The 25,003-nt window shown below is 42.8% G+C and overlaps 1 protein-coding gene across 1 annotated transcript in view; it reads left to right on the plus strand.

Annotated features, from left to right (window-relative positions):
- The first annotated feature begins 1,841 nt into the window (after positions 1–1,841).
- oprl1 (opiate receptor-like 1) overlaps positions 1,842–25,003 on the plus strand; it is a 64,941-nt gene continuing 41,779 nt past the window's right edge. Inside the window, exons 1-2 of the mRNA XM_046397168.1 lie at positions 1,842–2,155; positions 8,441–8,687. Coding sequence (XP_046253124.1) covers positions 8,479–8,687 — 209 coding nt within the window. The 5' untranslated portion in view covers positions 1,842–2,155; positions 8,441–8,478. The remainder of the gene's footprint in view (positions 2,156–8,440; positions 8,688–25,003) is intronic.

A 25,003-nucleotide genomic window follows, 5' to 3' on the forward strand; every position in this document is an offset into this window, starting at 1 on the left:
GGCTACCAAACAAAGTGTCCATCATGCCGCCCCGTGCAATTGCATAGGAAATCAGTCCCTGGACATTTTTTCCATAAATGGATCACAGAAATGTCTTGAAAGTTGAGATTCGGAATCTTTTATAAAAAACAAAAGCACCATTTCCCTGAAACTCAGACCTCAAGACCTGCATGCTGGTTAGTAAACAAAAAGCATCTGGCAAACAAGCACCTTTTGTACGAACACGCAGCCCGAAGTGTTTCATGTAGAAAAACTGAAACAACACAGACAAAAAAATTAAATTAAAAGCAAAAATATCAGGTCTATGCAGGCTAAAAATTAACAATAAAATGTTCAATATCAATAAACAAAAGTCAGTGAAATAAAATAAATTCCAGAGATTAAAAAAACAATGACTAAAAATTGAAAACTAAAACACAGATTAAAAATACTGCATTCCTTCCCGTTCTGATATCCAGTGTCAGCAACAGCAAAAAGTCAACTGTTTTTTAAAAGTCACAAGCTGAAATATGTTCTGCACACTCTGGAAAATGACTGATGGCAGCCAAGTCCTTCAAGTTCACATCAGAGCTAAACCAGCAGCCTTTTCACCTGCTTAGATGAACCGAATCCAAGAGGCAAACACACCACATTGGTTTTAAAGGAGCCTTTAAACGTTCCTCAGTCAGCCCGATCGCCATCCGCAGCCAGGCTTTATTACTGAAATGTGTCTTGACCGCAACAGGCTTGTTTTTGTTAATGGAGGGACTCGAACAAATGAACCTTACATGAAAGTGACCTGAGGAGTCCTGACATTACTGTAAGTAATTTCAGCCCCACCACACACACACACACACTCATTATCAGTGATCAGCTGAGGTCACAAAACCATCATGAGAGAGCTCATGTTTAAAGCACTGCTGGGTTCACTCCTCTGCTTGGTGGTTTTTCTTTTCCCTGGCAGTAAGCGGTGACAGAAGAGAAAGCAATGTGATGTGAGCTCATCACCAGGACCTGCAGTGGTGTTTTACAGCGAAATGCTTCGGCCATCTGTTTGTTTTAGTGTTGCTTTGGCACAGTAAGTGACAGCTTTGCGTGTGCTTCGCCGCCATGAGGAACAACATGACCGCGTTGCCTCGTGGTATCAGGACCTCAGCATCAGGAACAAACAGCCCTGTTCACTAAAATAAATACCAAGAATTTGTATTTTGGCCAAATAACTGAATTGATTCTGCACTCATGTAGTCAAATACATCCTGGATTGGTTTTTGAGGCTGTTGTCATCTCATTCTTGAGGGTTCGAATTCTGGCAGCTGGGCGGGAATTCAGGTGACTGTGTGACAGGCTGAATGTGAATCATGACATCAGCTTCTTTGGCCCGAGTGTTTCATTGGACAGAAAGCTGAGGAGGCTGACGGGATGATTACAATAACAGTTTGTATGATGCATGTGGTGCGTGTGCCCCTCAGTTAAAACACAGATGACACGCGGTACAAACCCGCACGTACCACACCTGCTGTAGACCTCAGTGAAACAATGTGAAGGCTGTACACACACAAAGGTAAACAGACAGACAGACAGACAGACTTCGCCTTACTACCGCGGAGATGGAGATGGAGAGATAAGGTGTGTGTGTGTGTGTGTGTGTGTGGAGTTGGGGGGGTTGAGCAAATGCTCATCGATCTGTCAGAGAGAGAGAGGAAAAGAACGGAAGAAAACGGAGCGCCTGGCAGCATCTTCATCCCAGCAGACCCCTCCTCTCTCTGTCTCCCTGCCTCCCTCCCTCCCTCTCTCTCTGTCTCCCTGCCTCCCTCCCTCTCTCTCTGTCTCCCTGCCTCCCTCCCTCCCTCTCTGTCTCTCTCTCTCTCTCTCTCTCTCTCTCTCTGTCTGCCTGCCAGCTGATGCTGACTGGAGGTGAAGCGGTTTTTCTCTCCCCTCATCATCCCGGGGAAACCTGGACGGACGGACCGACTGACCTAGCGTTTGTATCTTGACACCGGCCAGTTCATGGTGATGACAGCGGGAGGAAACTGGTAATGTGAAGAACACAAACGGAAGTGGGGAGAGAAAGCGGACACAGACCGAGACGGTGCACTGTAACGCAGAGGGAAACGCAACAACTTCGAGCGGACGTGCACCTCGGGGCGCCTTGCGGGGAGCTGTTGCCAACACAAAGGTAGAATCCTGCCCCGCCTGCTGCAACAATGCAGGAACATTTCCGTTACGGATTTCCATTCACGTTCATGTGCATGTGTGACTGTACGAATCCCCGTCCCGCCGCCGTGCGCACTGCTCACGTCCGTCTGCAGTGTGTCACCGTGTTAATGCTGAGCTGCCTCAGCTGTACGGTTGCCATAACACTCTGTGTAGATGTGGCGCGTGGCGCGGCGCGTGCGTGGCGTACTTCTGTTTTTAAAAGTGTTGTGTCTGCGCATTTGTGGTGCATTTACGTTCCTCTAACTTGTAACACTTGCTTGTGTTGTGGTGCGTTTGAGTCACAGGTTCCCTGCCAATGAAATGTTGAAGTTTGGTGCATTTAAGGATGTTTGCTTCAAACACACCAGAGGTGCGCCACTGACTACATAGCCACTGTTGTCAGATGTGTGTGTGTGTGTGTGTGTGAGTGAGTGAGAGAGAGAGTTACTCTGGTGTTACTACTGTGAGACTGTACTGCAGAGCTGTATGGAAGTGTGTTAATGCCAAAACCTGTACAGAAAACAAATGTAAGCCTGGACGAGGGCTCACTGTTTTTAAACGATTTGGAGAAACTCACTTGCTCATTTCAAAGCTTTCAACTGCAGCATCATCAGTACGTGAGGTTTGCACTGTTATATTCAAACTTTCCCTCATTCTGAGCCCCTCTGAGACTTCTTGTCTTGAACAGAAAACAGATTTAGGCAGAGTCTCCAGTACTGTTGCATGCTGCATGCCCCAAGGGGAAATTCTTTAAAGATCTCTTAGTGCTTATTGAGAATGTATATTTTGTGAATCGCTCTGTGACACTTTCCAGCAATCACTAATGACTTGTAACCAACCCCACAAACGAAGGGACTGTAAGCACAGTCGCTGGTCACGTATTAAAGGTTTGATGACAAAGATGATTGTAAGAAGAGAGAGGTCAAGTCATTAGTCAAGAGAGAGCAGCAAGGAAGTTACATACACAATGACTGTTTGCCATTAAGGCTTGGGATTGAAAAACAATTAACCTACAGTCTGAAGGGACCTTGTAGTCACAATAAGGTAAATCTGGCTCAGGTCTGGAGTCTGTTGTCATGACTCATGGGATAGTCCTGTCAACCTGCTGACATGCAGCTGGAAAAAGTAAACAGAGATCTGTGACATGAGGGAGGCCAGTGAACCCGTCATATCCTTGCTAGACTCAAGTTGAACAAAGTCCATAAAAAGCTTGGTGTACTTCTGTAGATTTGTCTCCCAGGTTTCTTGAATGGAGGCTTCTGTCAGCCTGCAGTTACAGACCTTTAAAGGGAAATAACCTGCTGCTTAATTTCAGAGCAGAAAGTTTGCTAACGTTGCTGGATAAGCACAGCATCGTCTGCCACTGTTTGTGTGTGTTCTCTGTCTGTCTGCAAATGTTTCTGTGTATTGGACTTGTTGCTTTCCTTTTCTTTCACCAGTTTTATTTTCTAGACTTGGTGCAAAGTCATGTCTCAGGCAGGTCCAGCAGAATACTGTCATTTTCAGTGCCGCTCTGGAACAGATGACTTAACTGGCATTAAGGGGACTTGAGAAGCTAACCAGTGTGCAATATTAGCACTAATGCACAACAAGCTGCTTTTTGCAACAATAAAATCATAGCAAAACATGAATCAGTTTTAATTTATTGTCCAGATTCTGTTGTATTTTTTCCCGACCTTTTCTGTTTTCTGGTTTAAGCATACTTTGTCATAGTGTGAAAGTGTGACTAATCATGTGGTTGATGAATAAAATTTCAGTGTCTTATTTCTCAGTTTTTTGGATGACTTAGCCATCTCAAAGTGCCTGTTTGAAATGTGTGTGTGTGTGTGTGTGTGTGTGTGTGTGTGTGTGGAGGATGAGCTGAGCTCCACCCTCAGTGAAACACCAACACAGACTCCAGAACACAGCAGCACAGTTTTTGGCTGAGGTGCTGGTGGGGAAAAAAGCGGCAGGATTTTTATAAAATGCATCCACATTTTGGTAAATTCTGTGATGTGTCTGTGATTGTGTCTTCTGCATGGCAGAGATCATATGGTCCTAGAAACAGGGGCAGAGCAGGAGATTTGTTACCAGTGTGACAGACATAGCAGGAACCAGGATTGTGTTTTTGAACGTTTAGACAACTCTGAACAAGCTGAAGGGTTGACGATAAGCAGAGACGAAATCTTCCCCCACAGTTTACCTCCACTGTATGGGCTTATTAACAACTGTTTGTACTATGAGTTTCCTCTGCAGCCTGCAGGTATCCAACACAAAGCATTGTTCTGCAGCACCCTGACTGATCTCTTGTGTGCACATTAGGGAGAAAAATTTAAAGTTATTGTCTACACTGGTGACAAACACATTTACAGTTTTATTGTGAGAATGCTTCCCCACTGAGTCTCACTGAGAGTGTATGGGGGCATTTAGACAAACGTCATGAGTAATGCACCAAATAAACAACCTCCTCGTTCCTTTGAATGAGGCCAAGCAGGACACATGGAGCACAACAATGTGATCCCATCCCATCCAGCGAGGCAGCGTGGTGGCCAAACAAATACATGCAATTGGAACAACTGTTTCTCTGCCATGTGGATCTTACAGGGATCATAAGTTCCTAACCTCGATACACTCAGTAAACAGCATTAGAGGTGTAAAAACCTGTTGTCTTGCTCTGTTGCGTGCAATAACATCAATAAAAATGTCAGTCTCATTAGATGTTCGTTGTCCTCTCACTCGTAGTAGAAGTGGCACATCGGCCCACCCAGCATGGAGCCTTACATGGACACACACTTCTGACTCCAAGTTTAACTGCTTATTCATCAAAGCTTAGGCACCCAAAGTAAACACACACACACACACACAGAGAGCTACTGCCGCAGAGATCGAACCTGGAAAACAAATCACGTTGTGTTTAGATGAGGACAGTGGATGTGAGAAGGGAAGGAGGTGAGGAAAAAGGGATGTCGGCAGAGAGGGAGGGACAGACGAGCAAGTGACGTTAAGGGAGGGAGAAGAAACACAGATATAAGAGCGTATATAACCCATGTGTTCTGAGCCTGGCAGTAACCCCGGGGAAATTCAGCAGCACAGCAGTCACTTTGCTGTTTTGATTTGATGAATATTCATGATGAGGCCGAGGGAGAGAGGGGGGAGAGGGGGGAGGTAGCCCGGTTCACCGCAGCATTTTGATGTGTTGCTGCTGCAGATCACATGAAGGGGTGTTGCAGAGAAAGAGAGTATTGCCTGTGCATAGAAAGCCTTTTAGAGCTTAGGTCTGTATTAGAGCTGTCATGGATCTGTTCAGAAATGAGCAAAACTCAGTAGTAAGTTTCTTCCCCAGTTATGAAGAACATGGACACTTTAGCTCACTCTGAGGCATCCATCCATCCGTTTTGTGAAGTGTATCCAGGTCTGGGTCCCAGTGGAAACAGGCTAACAGGCTAGACAAGGTAGCCCGGGAGTTCTTCCATATCCTCCAGATGGGATGTGAGGGTGTGTGTGTGTGTGTGTGGGTGGGGGGGTATGACTGATATGTCTATCTATAGAACTGCATGTTGGGGGCCGGGGAGGAGCCCTATTATCGTGTTTAATTAGTTTCAAAAATTATATTAATAAAAACAATGCGTGTACTGCATGACGTGCACAGAAAAGGCAACCATGTGCAGAAAAGCATCCTTAGGTACCTGGCTGTGATGAGGCCATGCTCATCCCTGCCTACATGCTCTTTCAGCTGCACAGTCTACGCTCGGTGAAGTTGACTTTTCAGACGTTTGATTTACCGATCACTTTGTTTGATCTGTGACACAGTCAGAGTCAAGCCGCTGCCTGACAGTACGATCTATGCTCTTGAAGGTGAGTCTTGTCCTTTATTTCTGCTCCAAATGAACATTTGGCAGAGGCACCACTCATGAGGAAGACTGTGTTAATGTAAATATACAACATGTACCCATACATCATATCATATCGCCCTGGATGGAAAATCCATAAGCCTGTTTAGCTAATGTCAGTCCTGTTGTTATGCAGTGTGTCCACACTTCAAGACCACAAGCTAAATGCACACTGTGAGTCAGGAGGAGCTGTTTTTAGTGAAGTCTCTCTCTTTGTAGGTGCTCCAGCATTTTAGCGATGTGTGACCTGAGCTGTTGACATAAAGTCCCTCTTTTCCCTCACGTCTCCTGTACTGATGATGCTGTGGTTGTCTCTTTGGCTGTGCTGCTGCAGAGCTTCTCATCTCAACTCAGGACATTCCTTTGGCACTCCTCTCCAACACTCAGCAACTGTTTTATATTTACATTAATTCAGAGTCTTCCTCATGAGTTGGTGACTCCACTAAATGTGCATTTAGACCAGAGCACAGATTGTCTCTGACTTTGACTGACTGTGTCACTGAAGTGACCCATCAACAGGGGTGAGGTCTCAAAGTCAACTTCAGTGAGCGTAGACTGACCGAGCAAGCATGTAGGGAGGGTCGAGCATGAGCTCATCGCAGCCCTGTGCTCCAGGAGCAGGAATGCTGCCTTGCAAGGATGCAGTGGGTTCTGAGTTGATGAAATGCCATACAGTATTTCTTTCCGCACTGCTTACCTTGTCCCTGAGGTGAGGCTGAGCCTGCCAAAGAAACTCATTTCAGCTGATTGCAAAAGGAGCTCATGTTCAAAGATGAGGGGTGAGAAGGAGATCGACCAGTCCACCAAGAGCTCCACCCTCAGGCTTAGCCCCCTCTTCTCTACGGCCGATGCCAAACAAACCTACTTGTGCTACTTGTGCTTCTTCTTATCCCCACTTGTGAACAAGACCCCAAGATGCTTCAGATCTTTTATTTGTGGCAGGAACTCACTCCCAGCCTGAAGTGAGCGACTCTCCACTTACTGGCCACGTTACCGTGGTCTCAGACAGGGACGTGCCGACTCTTCACTCTTGGATGCAGACTGCCTCAGGGCGTACTGGCGGTCACAGCAGAACCATATAACCGACAAAAAGAAGAAATACATTTAACCAGCACAGTGCGGTGGACTCTGACTATGTTCACTTACCCTTTTTTTTAATTAGCCGACCGTTTCTCTTGCTGGTTAATGTGATTAAATCAACTGTAGCTAATAAACATGAATTTCTAATAAAAATTAGCACTTTGGCTTTTTCCCAGGTGAGCCAGAGGGGCGACTCCCCTCTAGATAATCAGCTGATCACGACATGTCATGTTAATCATCATGCTGTGTCTTTGATTCATATCAGTATTTTAATCTGATCAGTTAGGCTGAATAAATAAAATAAAACAATGGCAATTCAGTCTGATAAACAAGCTAACAATGTGCATTAATGCACACAACGACTGCAGTCACCTGAAGTTTGAATAAGTTGCTTTTATAAAGGAAACTTTATGTGTCAGAAACTATTAAGAGACAGACAAATGAATTAGATAATAAAACAAAGCATAAAATGTAGCTGTAACTGTTTTTTGTTGGTGGACGTCTGTCCTCTCTTAATCTCACTGCATCTAGTGTTCATTAATATTCATCAGTTAATCATCTCCCCTCATCTTTCTCTCTCTTTTTCTTTCACTTAGTCTCACACATCTTGGCATTAATCATGTGGTCGTGTATTAGTAGTAAATCTGAGACTGTCAGTTCCTCTCCTGTCCTCCTCCCCATTTACTTACCTTGTCTCTCCTCTTTTCCTGCATTCCTCCAGCTTCTTTTTTCCTCTTCCTGTGTTTTGATCTTCCTCTTTCGATGCTTTCCCTCCCCTCTTGCTTTTCTTCTCCATGCTCCCTCCTCTCTCTCTTTTTTCCCATCTGGGCCTCCTGCTTTATTTATCTCTGCTTGGTTTACACTCAGCAGAGCAGGAAGCAGTGTGACATTGTAATACCGCCATGAAAAGTTGTGGTCCGGGCTTGTGGGTGTTGTAACCGGGTGCACAAAGAGCATGAAGTGCATGAATAGCAGACTGAGGTTCTTTGTTTTTGAAAAGTGAAGCCAGTGACAATTCTGGCTCCAACAGAACAAACTGATTAATCAACCAATCTTTTTAACTTTAATGTATATAGTTGCTCCACTATGGTACATCATCCACCCCCACTTCAGAAAACCCAAACTATCCCTTTAAGTTACTCTCTAATTTGTGCCCTCATTCAAATGTTGGCTCAAATGTACAACGGAAGGTGACAGCCACAGCCAGCTTGGGTTCATTGTTCACACTAACTTTGTCATAGTATTACATTCCCCAGTGCCTCAAATTACAAAACACCGAATCCCTCGATTCTGAGCAGACTTCTCTCTTCTTTCAGGTGGGTGTTAAACTCCCTCCTCTCGCGTTCGGTCAGACATGGACTTCCCGGAAGACTTCCTGCTGGCCGAGCTCAGTCAGCTGCAGCTCTACAACGACTCGCTCTTCCAGAACAACTTCAGCTCTGCCTACAACGAGACCGACGCCTTGCTGCCGACGGGGGTGAAGGTCACCATCGTGGTCGTCTACATGATCGTCTGTGTCATCGGCCTCGTGGGAAACTTCCTGGTCATGTATGTCATCATAAGGTAAGAGGATTTTCTGTAGGTACAAAGTCCACAGAACTGAACTCAAGAATTTTCCAGGGCCAAGACCACGAGAATCAAACAAACAGCAGCTTATATAAACATGGAAAAAGGTTAACGTGATTCAAGCTGGCATATTTTTTTTCATTCCTTGTAAGTCTTCTGAGAGCCTTAACTTAACCAGAAGACATTTTTGCTTTAAGCCTCCATTTCACTTTTAGCCCACTCTGGTTGAGGAGGATTTATGTGTTTTATGTGAGAGTCTCAACACATAAATAGTTCAGAAGCCTGCACAGCCCAGAGAGAGAGTTCCAGTTTTAAATCAAAGGCTTTGTTGTCAGGAATGATGATAAGAAAACTGTTGCTATAGCAATCCACAGTGATAGAATGAAATACTTAAATAATACATCCATAAATAATCCAGTCTAAATGTGTAAAAAGGTTCGACCTTGTCAGCAGTTTTTCACGTCACCAGGAAAACGTCTAAACTGGCCTATGTGGCTCTTGACACGTGCAAAGCTGTGGATACATTTTCCCTACAGTGTGTGTTTGTACTGGAGAGGCCGTAGCAGGCGAGTTAAGAAGAAGAATAAAAGAAGAATAAAATGACAAGATAGATGTGCGATTTCAGCACAACTAACTAGATGATGAAGTTGGTTGAAATAAACAGGAATTTTCTGTTAACATTGCATTGGACCCTGAAGTGAAGACAAAGTTATTTTATCCTGGAATTTTGTGTGTGCATGTGTGTGTGTGTTACAATGGTGTCCTCATGTTAGCTCCATTCTTGCAGATAATTGCTATGCTCGTTACACCTATTCTCACTCTGACATCTACATGCAGTTCTATAGACAGACATATTAGTCTCACACACACACACACACACACACACAGCTGTTGGATCATGGCTGTAGTCAAGCCGCTGAACAGTGTCACCTCAGCCGTCGCCCTCAGTGAAGATGGCCGCCCTCGACAGCTCGCCTCCATCATTTAGCTCTGTCAGGTGGGGTGAAAGGGCTGATTGCACAGGGTGGCCACCACAACGCTTGCCACCACCAAATGAGGCAGAACAGAGCGCAGGTGTTTGTCCTCTAATCTGTGGCGAGGATACAGCAGTGAATTTCTGTCATCATATTGAAGGCTTTTGCTCAAACGGCTCCAGCTTGGCGGCTACATGCCCTGACGCTGATGCTGTCCACCCAACACTCGATCCCGCCTTCAGCTGCTGAATCATTTTGCTGCATGTAATTTTTCTTTATGACCAATCTGAGATGTTCTCTCTCCGTCGGGAGACATCATGATGGGTATGAGATGTTGTAATTTGTTCTCTTTTGAAGCTTCAAAACAAGGCCATTTTTGATGTTCTGTGTTGCCATCTGGTTAAACGTAGGCAAGTCAAAATTAAATAGTTAATGTGCAGTAAGGCTGCAACTGACTGTTATTTTCATCATCGATTAATCTGCAGATTATTTTCAGGATTAGTGAAAGGAGGAGTCCAAAACCCAAAAGACTCTTCATTTACTACTGACTATCCATTGCAGCTCTAATGAGCAACTTTTGTGCGATTTACTGAGTTAGTGAGAGTTTTGTCTTTTGTCTTGGCTACTCGTCCTACCTTGTCACCTGTGTTCACAGATGTGTGTGAAGTTGGAGGTAGTTCTCCTGACGTCCCTGTGAAATAGTGACTTTTCCCCCAGAGTTTACAGTGAAGATGATGCAGTGTGGCAAAATGTAGCAAGCACAGGGAACATGAGGTAACATGAGAGATGGCAACGTCCTTAGGCCAAGAATAAACCATGCAGAAGACACGATATGCAGATGACACGATACTGAAATAAAACGCTTTATCAAAGACTGAATTCAAATCACTGAGAGAGGTATGTGCATTACATATGCACCTTTTCACAGGTGGATCTTTCTGGCTGGAAGCATTAAAGAATGATCTCAGACCCAGTGCAGGTCAGAGCATCAACCGAATGCTCCAGTTAGTTAATGAATTGGGCCCAGTGTGAGTGTGCTGGGCTCGTATGAAGGTGATGGATCATGGGTAATTACACAGGATGGACTCGTATCTTATCCAAGAGGGCTGCGGCAGGTTCAGGAGGTCTTGTAACGATGGGTTCAGCCCTTTAACTCTTCTTTTTGTAAATCGGGAAGGTCAGACTTTGTATTTATTATTATGACTGATGAAAATTTTAATTTTACATCACATAATTTTTGTGTGAGAGCTAAAACAGCGAGCTCAGTAAATAAGCAGGCTTGGAAATGTGGCAGGATGTAATATACACTATGTGCTCCACAGTTTTGGGGAAAGTATCAGACAGTCTCATTCTAAGTTTACATCTCACAGACACTGGGCTGCTTCTGCAACTCTTCAGTAAACTCAGTTGATTACCGCAAAATGTTTCCCTGGTGGTGTAACTACATCAGATGGAGGACGGAACAAAAGAGAATCACGGGCTTGTGGTGCTTATGTATCAGGTGTCATGGTGGGAGGCTGGCATGGTGAGACAGCAGCCGAGAGACACAAAGAAAGACAGACAAAGACACAGAGGGACTCCTGGATTTGTCCAGTGGATGGTTTACGCTGTTATTAAGCCCCCACAAAGATGGAGGTGGATTGAAGTGCTCTCAAGAATTTTCTCAACTGGACTCCTCCCTGTTAAAGATAAAGGAGATCAAAAGTCCAAAGGGAAAATGAGAGCAAGAGGGAATACGTATCAATATGGTACACACAAAGCAAATGCTTTTCACGTCAGCTGCACTGGAAAAAAAATCAACAGTACTGGTGTTTTAAAATCAGTGTATCTAAGGATTCACCGGGAATCAGTGAGTTCGCTGATTTTATTTCCCAACCCACTGCTTAGAGTGACGGGAAGCCGTCGCTCACAGGATGGCAGCTAATCAGTCAGCGTAGATACAGTTAATAGGTTAAAAATGTATGTACAAGGGGACATTTTTGCAACTTATGCAGCTGTCTGTGCAGATTATGCTCACATAAAGGTGATAGAAATACACTCGAACCGTAAAAAACACAGGCGGTCTGTGGCTACCATGGAGATGGCTTAAATTGTAAACAACACGCAACTGCTGAGCGGCACTCATCAAAAGAGTTGAGCATTTTTTTGTGTCATGTTGTCACATTCAAGATGTGATTTCTTTTTATGCAAACTCCGGTCAACCAAAAAAGCAATACTCTCATTTTGTTTCATTTGCACGAGGAAACGATGTATATTCTAATCCACGTGTATTAAAACCAATCAAATATCATCATATGCATTTCACATGTGTAAACGTACATTTTTTTCATGCAAATTTATATTTATATTTATATGTGAAAACAGCCAAGCGCTGTTTCTGACAGTCTTAACCCTTGAAGGCTAAAATGTCCTCACAATGCCAGCTTATAGCAAAAATCTGCCCACAAAGGCGACAGCAAAAGACGAACACACACACACACACACACACACACACAGAAAACAGATTTTCGAGGTAAGGAGGAGAAAGAAGACAGTTGTTCTTGGTTGTTCTTGGAGCAGCCATAGATCATCATTTAAAACAAACGTAGTTAACGACAGATGGAAAGCATCAGCAGCAGACAGCAGCTGTCCAATCCACCGCTGACTTGTAAACAAAACCGATAAAGACACGGAGGAAAAGCCATCAAGCAGTAATAATCATGTGTCTGCTGGGAAACTCTTCTCTCAGCGTCTTTTTGTTTTGCCCGACGTGCTTCTACCTGACAACGCTGCAAGCCTGACGTGTTTTCAGCTCTCAGTGCTGTCTGGGAAAAGTAGAAAAAAGCTGCAGAGCACCGCAGTGCAGGCGTGTTGTTGGCTCGTAGCAACAGCAAAAGCCACAAGCAGAGATTCTTCCAAGCATCTGTTTAGTGCCACAGGCTTCAAAAACACAAAGGTGGACCACAGGGAGAAACACTGCACTGAGTTCAGCGCAGAACGGCCCTCAGACTGAGAGAAGAAAGGCTGAGGCAAGCAGGCTGAAGATGCTTTTATATGAAGGCTTATTTTCTATGATACATATTTTTTTAATTTTTTTATTTGAGGGAGCAAGCGCTGTCTGGAGACGACAAGGGCTCTCTTCTCATAACAAGAGCCCCAGACACATTGTACATTGTTGGACAGAATCAGCTATTAAAGCAGACAATGAAATAATTCAGTGCCTCATGGATAAGATAAGATAATCCTTTAAAAACAAGGCACTGAAAAAAAAACCACATCATTAACTCTAAGGTGTCACACAAGTGGAACAACCGAAGCACACACAAAGATGGCCAACGCGTCTCCACGTCCTCCCGCTGCACAAAAGAGTTTTCCATTTGGCTGGATGGTGGGGATCAGCTTTGCAAACACGTCCCTGTTTGATTTTGTCTAATGTGCTGGTGTTAAAATATTAGTTTGCCTCTAAAGTGCAGCTCTGTACAAGTGTTTTGACGTGTGTGTTGTGCTTTTACAGTGAAAAATGACATGTACAGTGTCTAACCTGACAGCACTCTGAATGGCTGATTTTTGGATGCCTAATTAAACAAAATGACATATTACAACTTTTTCAACATTTTTCTGAGAGCTTTAATGTAGGAGGTGTGAAGACAAAAGACAGGGAGACACTACATGTCAAAAGGAACGTACTGAACATTTTTTCAAAACTGTCAGTTTTTGGTTACGTAAAGCCAATGGATCCGCCTGAACAAGGGCTTTTAATTTGGCAAAGCAGGAACCACAGATAGAGACAACAGGCAAAAGGCGGACATCAAGGCAATCTGCTGTCCCTGGAGGGCAGCGCAGAGCACACCTGAGCAATTAAAGGTTTTGCACAGTATTCAAAACGAATCTGATCATCGCTGCTTTTCATTTCAGTCCCCACAGTAGAATCAGAGGGTAGCACTTATGCTCCGTGGTACTTTGCATTTGGGGAATAGATAACAGGGAAAAGGAGAGGAAAGAGGGACATGATTTGAGGTGAAGACACTTATGTTTCCCTAGTTTTTTCATCATCAGAAAATAGTTTCCTAGTTATTGATTTATGTTGATAATTTGTTTATAGGCGTGCGTCAGGTGTGTGTTCTTGTGTGTGTATTTGCTGTTCTGTGGTAATACAGTCGATGAAACTGAACTTCATTTACAAATCGGTGGGTCAGTTTGTGACCATCTGTTGCTGCGGAGCAAATCTGGCATTCAAACTGAGTTTTTTTTGGTACCAGAGAGTCTAATTAGGTTGTAACTGGGCTCTGAGCCTCACTGGCTGCTCAATTATTTGAATCTTCTGTGTTAAACAAGGCTGCCGGCCTCTGAACTGATGGACAGTTTGTGTGGTTTCTTTAAAATCAGGAGAAACACACTCTGAGAGGAAAAAAAAATCAACTGGAAATGCAACGCAATGGTTTTTAACTGCCAATAAGAACTGAGTACATTTAACGTGATTAGTTTTTACACTATATAGACAAAAGTATTGAGATGGTGCTGTTTCTCAGGACTTCCAGTGAAGGGAAATCTTAATGCTATGCTTCCAACTTTGTGGCAACAGTTTGTTGAAGGCCCTTTTCTATTCCAGCTTGACTGTGCCCCAGTGCACAAAGCAAAGCTCCATAAAGACATGGTTGGATGAGTTTGGTGTGGAAGAACTTGACTGGCCCACACAGAGCCCTGACCTCAACCCCATCCAACACCTTTGGGATGAACTGGAACGGAGATTGTGAGCCAGGCCTTTTGGTCCAACATCAGTGTGTGACCTCACAAATGCTCTACTGCATGAATGGGCACAAATTCCCACAGAAACACTCCAACATGTTGTGGAAAGCCTTCACAGAAGAGTGGAAGCTGTTAGAGCTGCAAAGCTGTCTGTGTGTTTACAATGAGACGACATTAAAGTCCCTGATGGTGCGATGGTCAGGTGTCCCAATACTTTTGTCTACATAGTGTAGACATAGTTGTCTACACTGTTTACCTCACCCACTGCACTGTTTACCTCACCCACTTGCACTATACTCCACCCTGCACTATATCACTTTTGGACTACCTCCAGAAACATATTTATTTTACTTATCTTATTTTATTTTGTGTTACCTTATTCTTTTTATTTTATTTTATTTTATTCTTCTATTATATGTTACTTGTTACGTTCTATGTATGCACCAATCACCAAGACAAATTCTTAGTAATGTGAAACCTCTTCACTTACAATGGCAATAAAGTCTTTCCTGATTCTGATTCTGAAAAGGGACTTTATGTGGGATTTTGACTCAAAATGCAAATAAAAAAGATCCTTACAAAATCCTGATGAAATCTTGAGTGAAGGTTAAGAAAACCTCAGCTGCGATTCCTTTCACACATGTTCCTTTTGCTAACGACCAATCTTCAGCAAGTCTATGAATCTGTTTTGAAGTTATACAGCATCTTGTCCTTTTAAAATCTGATCTTCATTTTTGTGTTCATCGTTCAGCTCATCCATTGTTGTTTGATATTGTAGATGTGGGCGCTGTACCTTACTCAGCAGACACGGCTGCTGGTTCCCATCAATACATAAGACTCAAACCTGCAGTGTCATGGTTTCTGTTGGCCACAGTCTCCGAGTGCATTCTGCCGTTTTTGTGACGACATCAGCTTCTTGTAGTCAGCCCAGATGTCTTTCTGAATCAACGGAAGCATCAAAGATTCATGCTCAGGCTCAGTGACATGATGCTGAGTGAATAAGTGAATGTGCACAGATGGTCTCAGTGTGTGGAGTTCCAGAAAACAAAATCACATCCACACCCGCACACACAGTTTTGATTTTGACCTTTCATTAGTCAGCTCTTCAGTGTCATTCAGCAGCATCACGACGACCAGAATCCACTTCTTTTGTGTATTTCCATTCACATCTGTATCCTTGGGAAGGTGTCAGACGTGCTGAGTGTGTGTGTGTGTGTGTGTGTGTGTGTGTGTGGAGCTTGGAGGTGTTGGTCTGAGTTTCTTGATGAAAATAGACTGAAGCAGAAGGGAACAGGGGAGCTCAATAAACAGAGAGGGAGAGAGATGCAGGCAGAACGACAGACAAATGAAGGGCAAAGAGAAAGTGATGTGAAACCAAAGACAATGAGGGAGAAAGAGATCATCCAATGTCATAATCTGATATCCTCTCATCTTGTACCTCCTCTGTAGTCCCCTTCGCTAATCAGAATGTGTGTGTTTAATCTGTGCTCAGCGACATGATGAAATCTGTTCGTTCATTAGTTTGTCTCATTTGTCACACAGGTTTTTATCTCCAACATCACTGCTTGATTTTGACAACATTTGGAAAAGGATTCTTCAGGACACATTCATGTCTTGTATAACACAAGTTGATGTTTTGGGCAATAAACCTATTTGCTTTATTGCTGAGAGTATCAGTCTCATTTTCTGTGGGCTTTGAGGAAAATTTGTGGGACTTGTACTTTGAGTCTTTACTTACCATGGAGGGGGAGGGACTTATGAGCTGTACTGCAGCCAGCCACCAGGGGGCGTCCAGATGTTTTGATTTCACTTTAGGGGTGCTCTCATGTCATCTGTCAGTATATACTGCTATGTTTATTATCCAATCATTTCTCAGCACATTTAATGCTGGCGTAGGTGTATATTCAATAGAAAAACACCGATAAACCAACCAACTTCCTTACCTGCCCAGCACCATGACTGCTGTCTTGTGCATGTCTTTGTATTAAAGCAATAGAATAGAAGAATAGAAGAAATAAAGACAGATGCTTCGTGTCAGAGAGAGACAAAGACAGAGAGACAGAGACAGAAGCGGCCATTGTGTCATTTCTGCCAGTCCTTGACCCTGTGGCCTGAATACTCTAGATTGATGGATGGTGTGTGTGTGTGTGTGTAGATTGATGGATGGTGTGTGTGTGTGTGTGTGTGTGTGTGTGTGTGTGTGTGTGTGTGTGTGTGTGTGTGTGTTTCCGTCTGTTCCTGTTCTTGACTGTTCACACTCAGTGGAATTGAACTCAAAGTGTTTTTTAGCACCTTCTCGCCACAGTTAATACGATGATCTTATCAAAACCAAAATGGGGATGTTACACGTTCTTCATCGAACTGCAAGTGTTCCTGTCTGTACCTGTTTGTGTGTGAGCTTGTCAGCCTCAGCGTGTGTGTGTGTGTGTGTGTGTGTCACAGGCTAATGACTGTGCCTTCCTCCTTCCTAATGACTATGGTGAATCATGAGGCCATTGACTCTGCACTGCAAATGAATCCCTCGTTCTGAGAACAGAGGGTGTCCGCGCGTGTGTGTGTGTGCATGTGTGTGTGTTCACGCACGCTTTGTATAACAGACACCAAATATAGCTGGGTGTCTCGTGACTTCTCTGTCTCCATGACACAGACACAACCTCTTATTTGCATGTTCTCAGGACACTTTTAAGTCCTGCCTGTATTGTCTCTACGTCTTTGTTATTATTATCTTTACTGGGATTAATGTATGGATGCATTACAGACATCAGTTACAGTTTTTATGACACTGTTGCAGGTTTTGTAAATTGTCAAACATGAGCCCGAGCTTATGTTGTAAGCAGATCAAGGGTATTGTTACATTTTGTCAGGAGCACCGTTTTAGTAGAACAAAATCAGAGCACAGTTTGCAAAAGGTGCTTGTTTGCTCTCCCATGACAGGATTAAACATGCAGTATCCCACATTTCTATAATGCAACTCAATTTCACCAGAACTGATGGCAGTTTGCTCTGTAAGAAAGCAAAGAAAAGGTTTGTCCAAAGTCCCTGTGCTGTCATGAAGGCCACACAATCCGTCACAGACATTCAATTTATCACACTTTCAGCTGATCCTGGTTGGCTCAGTCAACGTATCTGTGGAAATATGCCATTGAAGTTGGAGTTTCGAAGGCAGGATTACAGATGGGGATGTCATCTTTTTTGTGCCAGAGCCTGAAATTAAAAGTAAAAACAGCATGTGAGCTGACATGCAGAGAAAACAACATTATTTTTTTTTTGATGAACACGAAATTCCTAAAGCTTCTCAGTGCCGACTGGTTTGGGTGAGGAATATGTGTGAGTAGATGACTAATGATTTAAACGCTGCTATCCTCTAAATAAAGGAGGTTTAAGGCATTATTTTTCAATTAGTTTTTCAGTTTTGCATGCAGGAGCCATCGTTGAGTCTGTAGTTCTACTGCACTCAACGTTTATGTGATAGATTTGTTTAAATGGCGCTCTTTAGGACAATGAAGTTCAGAGTCACTTAAATTTTGATGGAGACTGACAAATTGTCTGTCTTATTCATTCTCCGAGGTTTTCCTTCTGAGTTGTCAGTCTCAAAGCTCTCACTGAATGTTGCAGAGTCTTTCCTCCAAACTTTTCTGGAGGCCGTTGACATGAATAAACTGAGCCACCGGGCACAAGACTGTACTTCAAGCCTGCTTTTATCTTAGCGCTCATCTTCGTCTGCCATTCATGTTTCAGTTGCTCATCCTGATGGGTAAGTAGGACAGTTATCAATCAAAATGTGACTTCGACTTTGGTGTCGAAGTCACCTTCAGTGTCCTGTGGCGCATTTTTGTCACAATGTTTCTGTGCTGTCCTGAAAGCACCAGGCACTTAATGGTTTCCCGGTTTATCCTTAACTGCCACTTGATGATTAAGGAGTCCAAAATGAGATTGACTTTGACACCAACTGCAGAAAAAAATACCCCCTAATGAGCAATGAAAATGACAGCCAATCTGTCAAAGTCTGTGCTGGCCCAGCAGACTCCATGGCACTTGTGCCATTGAGAAAACGTCCCTCCAGCGCCTGCCAATAAGGCTCCACCAGAAGCCAGTGACATGTGGGGAGAGAGATGGACTTTAGCCCGTTTCCTGTTAGCTTGTTACTCCGTGTAGCACCATCAATGAAGAAAGGAGTTCGTTTTTGTTTGTTTTTATCGACATAAACTGACCATAAGGAGAATTAAGTTCACTGATCACAAGAACATTTCTGGATTTTGGAGGGGCTGAAGAATGTGAAACTGAATGTGTGGATTTTTTTGCCGTTGCTGGTGATGTGCGAGTGTGTCTGTGGGACCTGCTGAGTTTTAAAGGTCGTTTGACTCCACTAAAGTAAGACATTTGCTCATCCACAGCGTTAATGAGAGTTAAACTATAACACTGATACTAATGAGGAGCCACATATGAAGAGAAGTACAGTGAGGGTCTTTATTCTAATGACAGAAATAGATTTATAATGAAGGCTCTCAGTGTCTGTCCATTTCATCCCTCTTATTGTTCTCTCCTGCGGGTCTTTAGTCAGCTGTAGCTGGGAGGATTCGTTTGCCAAATTCGGCTCTCTTTTGCTCTTTCTCTAACTCATACTTTGATTGTGTTCCTGAATCTGTCTTTGCCTCTCACCGTTTATCTCTGGCTGGTTTAACAGTGTCATAAAATGAGATTGAGTTCATTATCTAAAACTGCTGTGACACAGTCATTCAGCACAGATTTTTACTCTGTTCCAAAACAAACTTTACATCCTGTTTTAATTCAGTCTGAAGGTTTGCTCAGTCCAGCCATGTTCAACCTGCAGAATTTTTACCATAGAGGGGAAACGCCAACATTTCCGCAAATGTCAAAGGTTTTAACCTGAATGGAGAAACATGGACATACAGACGCTTCCTGCTAGAAGAGGAGTCACTGAATGGTTTGAAACTGACGAGACCCCTCTGGTCCTCACATTGACCAGATCTCCACCCAGCTGCAGCATGTTAGACCGGACGGCTCTCCACCACCATCATCAACACAACAAATGTGGGCTTTTGTCTTTTGTTAAGGATGGTGTTAATCAACACATGTGAATTCATTCTTGAGCTTGAAGCTTCTAAGTTTCTAAGACCTTTTTTTAAATCCTCCTTTCACCATTTCAATTTCAATTCAATTCAGTTTATTTATGTAGTGCCGATTCATAACAAAAGTTATCTCATGACACTTTCCAATTAGAGCAGGTCTAGACCAAACTCTTTAATTAAACTGTAATACAGAGAGCCCAACATTCCCCCTTGAGCAAGCACGTGGCCACAGTGGCGAGGAAAAACTGCCTTTCAGAATAGAGTGTATACATCACTCAACTCCTTTGCCTAAAACATCTTAGCAAATATAATTGCTAATAACTGTTTTTTTAAAATGCAATTCAATGTTGTTAAAATATTTAAAGATGTTTTGAGTAAACATTTAGCAGATATATTCATTTAAAAAGTTTTAATATTGTGTTGGCAAAGAAAAAAGTGAATCCAGGTGTATAATATTGTATTTAAACAAGAAATTTCAAATTAGTACTACCTACTAATTAGATTTTAGCAAAGTATTTTCACTCTATTGTCGACTGAAGATAAGAAATAAAATAGTAAACTGTTTTTGTTCCTTTTGGCCTTTTCCTGGTCTAATAACATCAGAAGTCAAACCGAGGCTTGAGGGTGACAAAGAAAACTGGATCTGAGATGCTGTCTTTGCTTTGGTCACTGGAACTTTACTCTGATGGATTCAGCCGTGTTGTGTTCACTGTAGCCAGCTGTTTGAACAGTTAAGACATTATTATAAAAGTTCTTAATCATATATAATTGGAGAAGGTTCGTGCTTGCCTGGTTAAATCTTTTAGAAGTGTTTATTAAAGACTAGCTCTTCTGAACTAATTTTTTGAGTAGAGAATATGATATAAAATGATTAAAAGACAACGTGACTGTTTTTTTAACGGTAGGTTGTTCGAGCTGTATTGCCCGTTTTGCTGCACTGAGAAGGGGGGTCATAAATTCAGTCTGAAAACATTTTTTTCTGGTCTGAGACAGGATGGGGCTACAGATAAAATACCAAATACTGAGTTTGAAATGAAACAGAGCAGCAAAAACTAAGAGGCTGCTTTCTTTTTTCCGGGAGAAGTCCTAATATTACAGTATGCTGAAACAAAAAAATTAGACGCTGCTCTGTACGATTCGCACAAAAAGCAATACAAAGAGCAATCACGTGCCTTCCAAACATTTTTCAGGGATGAACTTTATGTCTGGTGTTTGTGCTCCGAGTATCTCTGAGTTTTAATACGCTGTTTTAGAACAAATACGATCTGCGTCCACACTAGATCCCTGATACGCAGATCACAGGGCTATTCATACATATCACGCATGGCGAAGCGTGCATACATCGGCACGATGAGACGAGCACCACGAATCAGAGAAGGCGACATCAGACTGACAAGGTCCAATCAGGAAGCGACCCTGGGTTTTTACTCTGTCTACACGACTCCGCGACTCCGCATCCATATTCAAACGACTACGGGATCAACAGCGTATCAAAACTGTTCAGGTTCAGGAGCTCAAAAATTCCAGATGAGTTTCTGTCCTGCTTCCTGCCTCTTTGGTACTGAAATGTGCAGCTGACTGCTTGTTAAGACCTGACCAGAGGAGCTGTGACATACTGAGAAGAAGAAAGGAAAGAGGGAAAGAGAGATCAGATGGTGGTGAGAGGAAAATGAGAAGAGGCAGGAGAAGATAGTCTTCTCGTTTTTTCTCCTTCCATCCCTCATTATTCGTTTTATCCATTTTTATGCTTTGATCATCCGTGTCATCTTCACTTTCCATCTGTGCAGTTCTCTGTCTCCTCTCTTTGGTTCTCATTCTCTCTCTCATCTTTTCTTTCACTTAATGAGAACTGTAGACTTTATGAACCCACACAGGACATCTATCGGACAAACTCTCTCCAAATTTTTCTTTCCATCTGACCTTCAATTCACGGTCTTTGGGCGACACTTCTCAGATAATAGTCAACTTGAGAACAAACCTTTTAATGAAACAAAAAATAGCAAAATACTGCATGATGGTGAAATGAAGGGAGTCTCAGTTCCCTCACGCGTCCCCACCATCGCCTGAAAATCAGTCCTGAAATATTTTCATCTTGCAGTCGTCCAAACTCAAAACTGAAAACATCAAATCCAGACTCCTGGAGGAGTATTTCCATATTGTTCTGTTCTGCTACATTATCATGTGACATTTATTTCATAGGTAGGCTCATGAATGCAGTTTTGATCCAGACCCTAACTCAATTAAGGATGACATTTAAGATTTTTGGTAAAAGAAAGATGTTTCCTAACTTCCTAAATCATCAGTCATGAGTTTAGGAATTACTTATGTAATAGAACTAATCTTTGAAATTCCAAATCAGATGTCTCAGTGTTATTAGAATAACGTCATATTAAATCCTTCAGGCAGAAGCTTCCTAATATTCAAGAAGACAGGAAATGAATCAGGACTGATTTGGGAGGGAGAGGACTGGCAACATCAAACCTCACAGGACGGAAATAAAGGAATCAGCAGAGAAAATTTCAGTTGGTGTGAAGCTGTTCAGTTTCTGCGTTGGACGTTAAGTTATAGAATAATGACACCATCAGTTTTCAGATTGCTCCCTTATAAACCTCATTTTCACCATGCAGCTCTGATAAGCGATAAGTGGAAGAGCATCCAAGTGGTCTTACAGAAGGACTGAAATCTGGGATACGTTCAAACCAGATCTCGAAAAGAGAGTAACTACAGAAATGTCAGCAAGTGATGAATGGAGAATAGCCTCTACAGCAGCTGTGATAACTGTGGTCACTCTGTAATTACGCTAAAATTATTGTCAACACTATTTTCTTCCTGTCTCGTCAAAGTGACTCCACTCACTCCAGTGAGTCCTACATGTCTGTAATGTGATGTTCAATGTGCCCCCTTACACTTTCCAGGGTCTGCATGTGGTCTTGTGGTAGCTCTGAAAGTGTGACGTGTGACAAATTTTCCGCACGAGGACGTGAATTGATTTGTTTATTTGTTTGATGCACGATGTTAGCATTCAGCTGACATTTCAGCCAGTGTAGGTGACAGAGCAACATGTGGTTTGGCAGAAATGCATCATTTCTTCTTCACTGGCAGCAGATTAGATTCAACTGGGAGGCAGATTCGTCTCTCACAAACACACACACACACACAGGACACGGTCTAGCTTTGGTTAACGGCGTGTGCAATCATCCCTGCCTCTGTGAGCCATTTCCCTTAATGAGGGCCTCAGATGGTGAAACAGAGCCAGACCATTTACCATCAGCGAGGCTAATTTCTGCCCAGCACGGCTCAAGCATGGCAGCGTTTCTACCCCTGATCTCGCCTTTTCACCAGCAGGCTTCTGGGCTTTCTCTTGATTTTTAACAATGGAGAGCCGAGGTTGATTTTTGACCAGGGAGCGCTTCATTTGCATTACAGTAAGAGCTGATGTGGGGTTTGACGGTGAATGGACAGAAGTAACCGAATGAAGAAATATGGTGGTGATTTATGTCGTTTTCCCTGATAATGAAACGACTAAGATGTTATATCACAGCACGACTGCAAGTCTCATGACCTGCTGACATGTTCATTAAGACCATATGGACAAAAAATAAAAAATCATCTTATGCTCTGTGCTGGAGGTGTTAGGTTTTGCTCTTGTCTGCCCGCTAAGTAAGAGAGAGAAAGCATGAGAAGGTTTACAGCTCCAAAAATAGAAAGTTATTAAGTCACTTTAAGGTACCTTCCTGCTGTTGCTGTTCAGCTTTTGGTGACGTTACCTAACACCCTCAGCGAGTCTAATTTTAAAAATATTGGTATTCATTAAAATCCCATCAGCGGTGTTTGTGTGGCTGCATGTCATTAGCAGGCGGACAAACAAACCAATAGATTAAACTGCAGTCCGCTGACAGTCTCCTCCTGGAGGACACAAAGAGGGGACTGAGAGGAGAAGTGAAATGAAAAAGAAAGAGAGGAACAGAAAGACAACAAAGTTAAAAGGAGAGGACAAGCCATGGAAGAAATGAAGCCGAGAGCTGAGCCGAGAGGAGGGAGGAGACAGATGAGAGGATCTGGGGCCGTCGGTTTAATTAGGTACCTGTTGGTGTAAGCAGGTTAGCTTGACGGGGGAGTCTGCACAATCCACCGATGGGCAACGCTACGTTAAACAGTACAAAAGAGGTCTCCAATAGAGGCAAGAGACAGAAATAGACAGAATGAAAAGGGGTATGAAGAAGGTTAATGAGATCTGATGAGAACAGAGAGAGAGGTACAGACAAATTAATGATGGATTGATGTTAGGAGAGGAAAAAAAATATATGAAAGCTGCAAACATTTGAGCTTCTTTTTTAATAAAATAAGGTCTTTTCAGTGTAAAATATTTCCCTGTTAGGCACCAGTGACTGGATTCACGCAGCTTTCATACTTTTTTACTTTTTTTTACTTGTTTTTACTTTCTGTAGTCAGACTGAAAATGGCAAAATACAAAAGCTGGGTTACTTGAATATGAGGAAGGCGAGCAGTGCAGCGGTGCAGGAATGGCGGACCCTGCCACGACCAATAACAAGAACTACGTAGAGAGATAATTGCTCTGTATAATAGACTGAATTGTGATTGCAAAAGCTTGTTCACCATATAGAGAATAGAAGAGTTTGATTTCATGAAAATATTGAATTATAACATTAAGAAATTTACAATACAATTTTACAGCTCAGGAAAGCTAACAGCCTTTATTTTATCCTCACTCAGCAGTAAACAGTGGATAAACGGTAGAAAGCTGTGCACTTAAACAACATGGCATCAAAAATAGGACATTTTGGAAACAACTTCGTATCTGTCAGGATGAATGAGTGTTGCCTTGCATGTATTTGATTCTCTGAGTGCTAAGGAAAGGCGCGTCCTTCCTTTTCTCCTTTAGCAGAGGAAACGCTGGGCCATCCTTTAGGAAAGGAAAGCAGAAAATGTACAACATGTCAGGGGCGACGCGACATTGGGCCGTTCACAAGAACAAATGATCAACACGTCACATTACACATCCACAGCTTGTGTCAGCCAGATCAACATGAAAGCACAATCGGGTGGACATTTCAAGCTGCTGGACTGAAACACTGTGTGTGTCAGCAGTAAGATGCATCTCTTCGTGTCCTCCTCATACATGTAAATGATTCCATTTTAGTAAAATCATTCAGTTCTGGAGGGTTTATTTTTGAGTTTTATTTAACTGCTCAAGAGAAATCTCAAGGGTGAGTCCAGTGAGTCTTCAGAGTGCAATAAAAACAAATGGTCTTCACAATATCTGAATACCGCTGAGCTCCCTCCCACTCAGCTCTTTCTTTATAAACTGTCTGTAATTCTCTCATTTTATGCGATTCACATCACAGCATATCACTCTTTAAAAAGCAGTCCCACAGATCCATAAGCAATAAACAGCTTTTCTTAAGTTGAATTTTTTTATTATTGTTTTCAGGCAGCATCAACACATCGTTTCTGACCACGATGACCTCTCTTTCTGCTCCAGAATGTAGCTGCCGATCGGATC

This window comes from Scatophagus argus, chromosome 8 (assembly GCF_020382885.2).
Source record: "Scatophagus argus isolate fScaArg1 chromosome 8, fScaArg1.pri, whole genome shotgun sequence".
Taxonomy (NCBI): domain Eukaryota; kingdom Metazoa; phylum Chordata; class Actinopteri; family Scatophagidae; genus Scatophagus; species Scatophagus argus.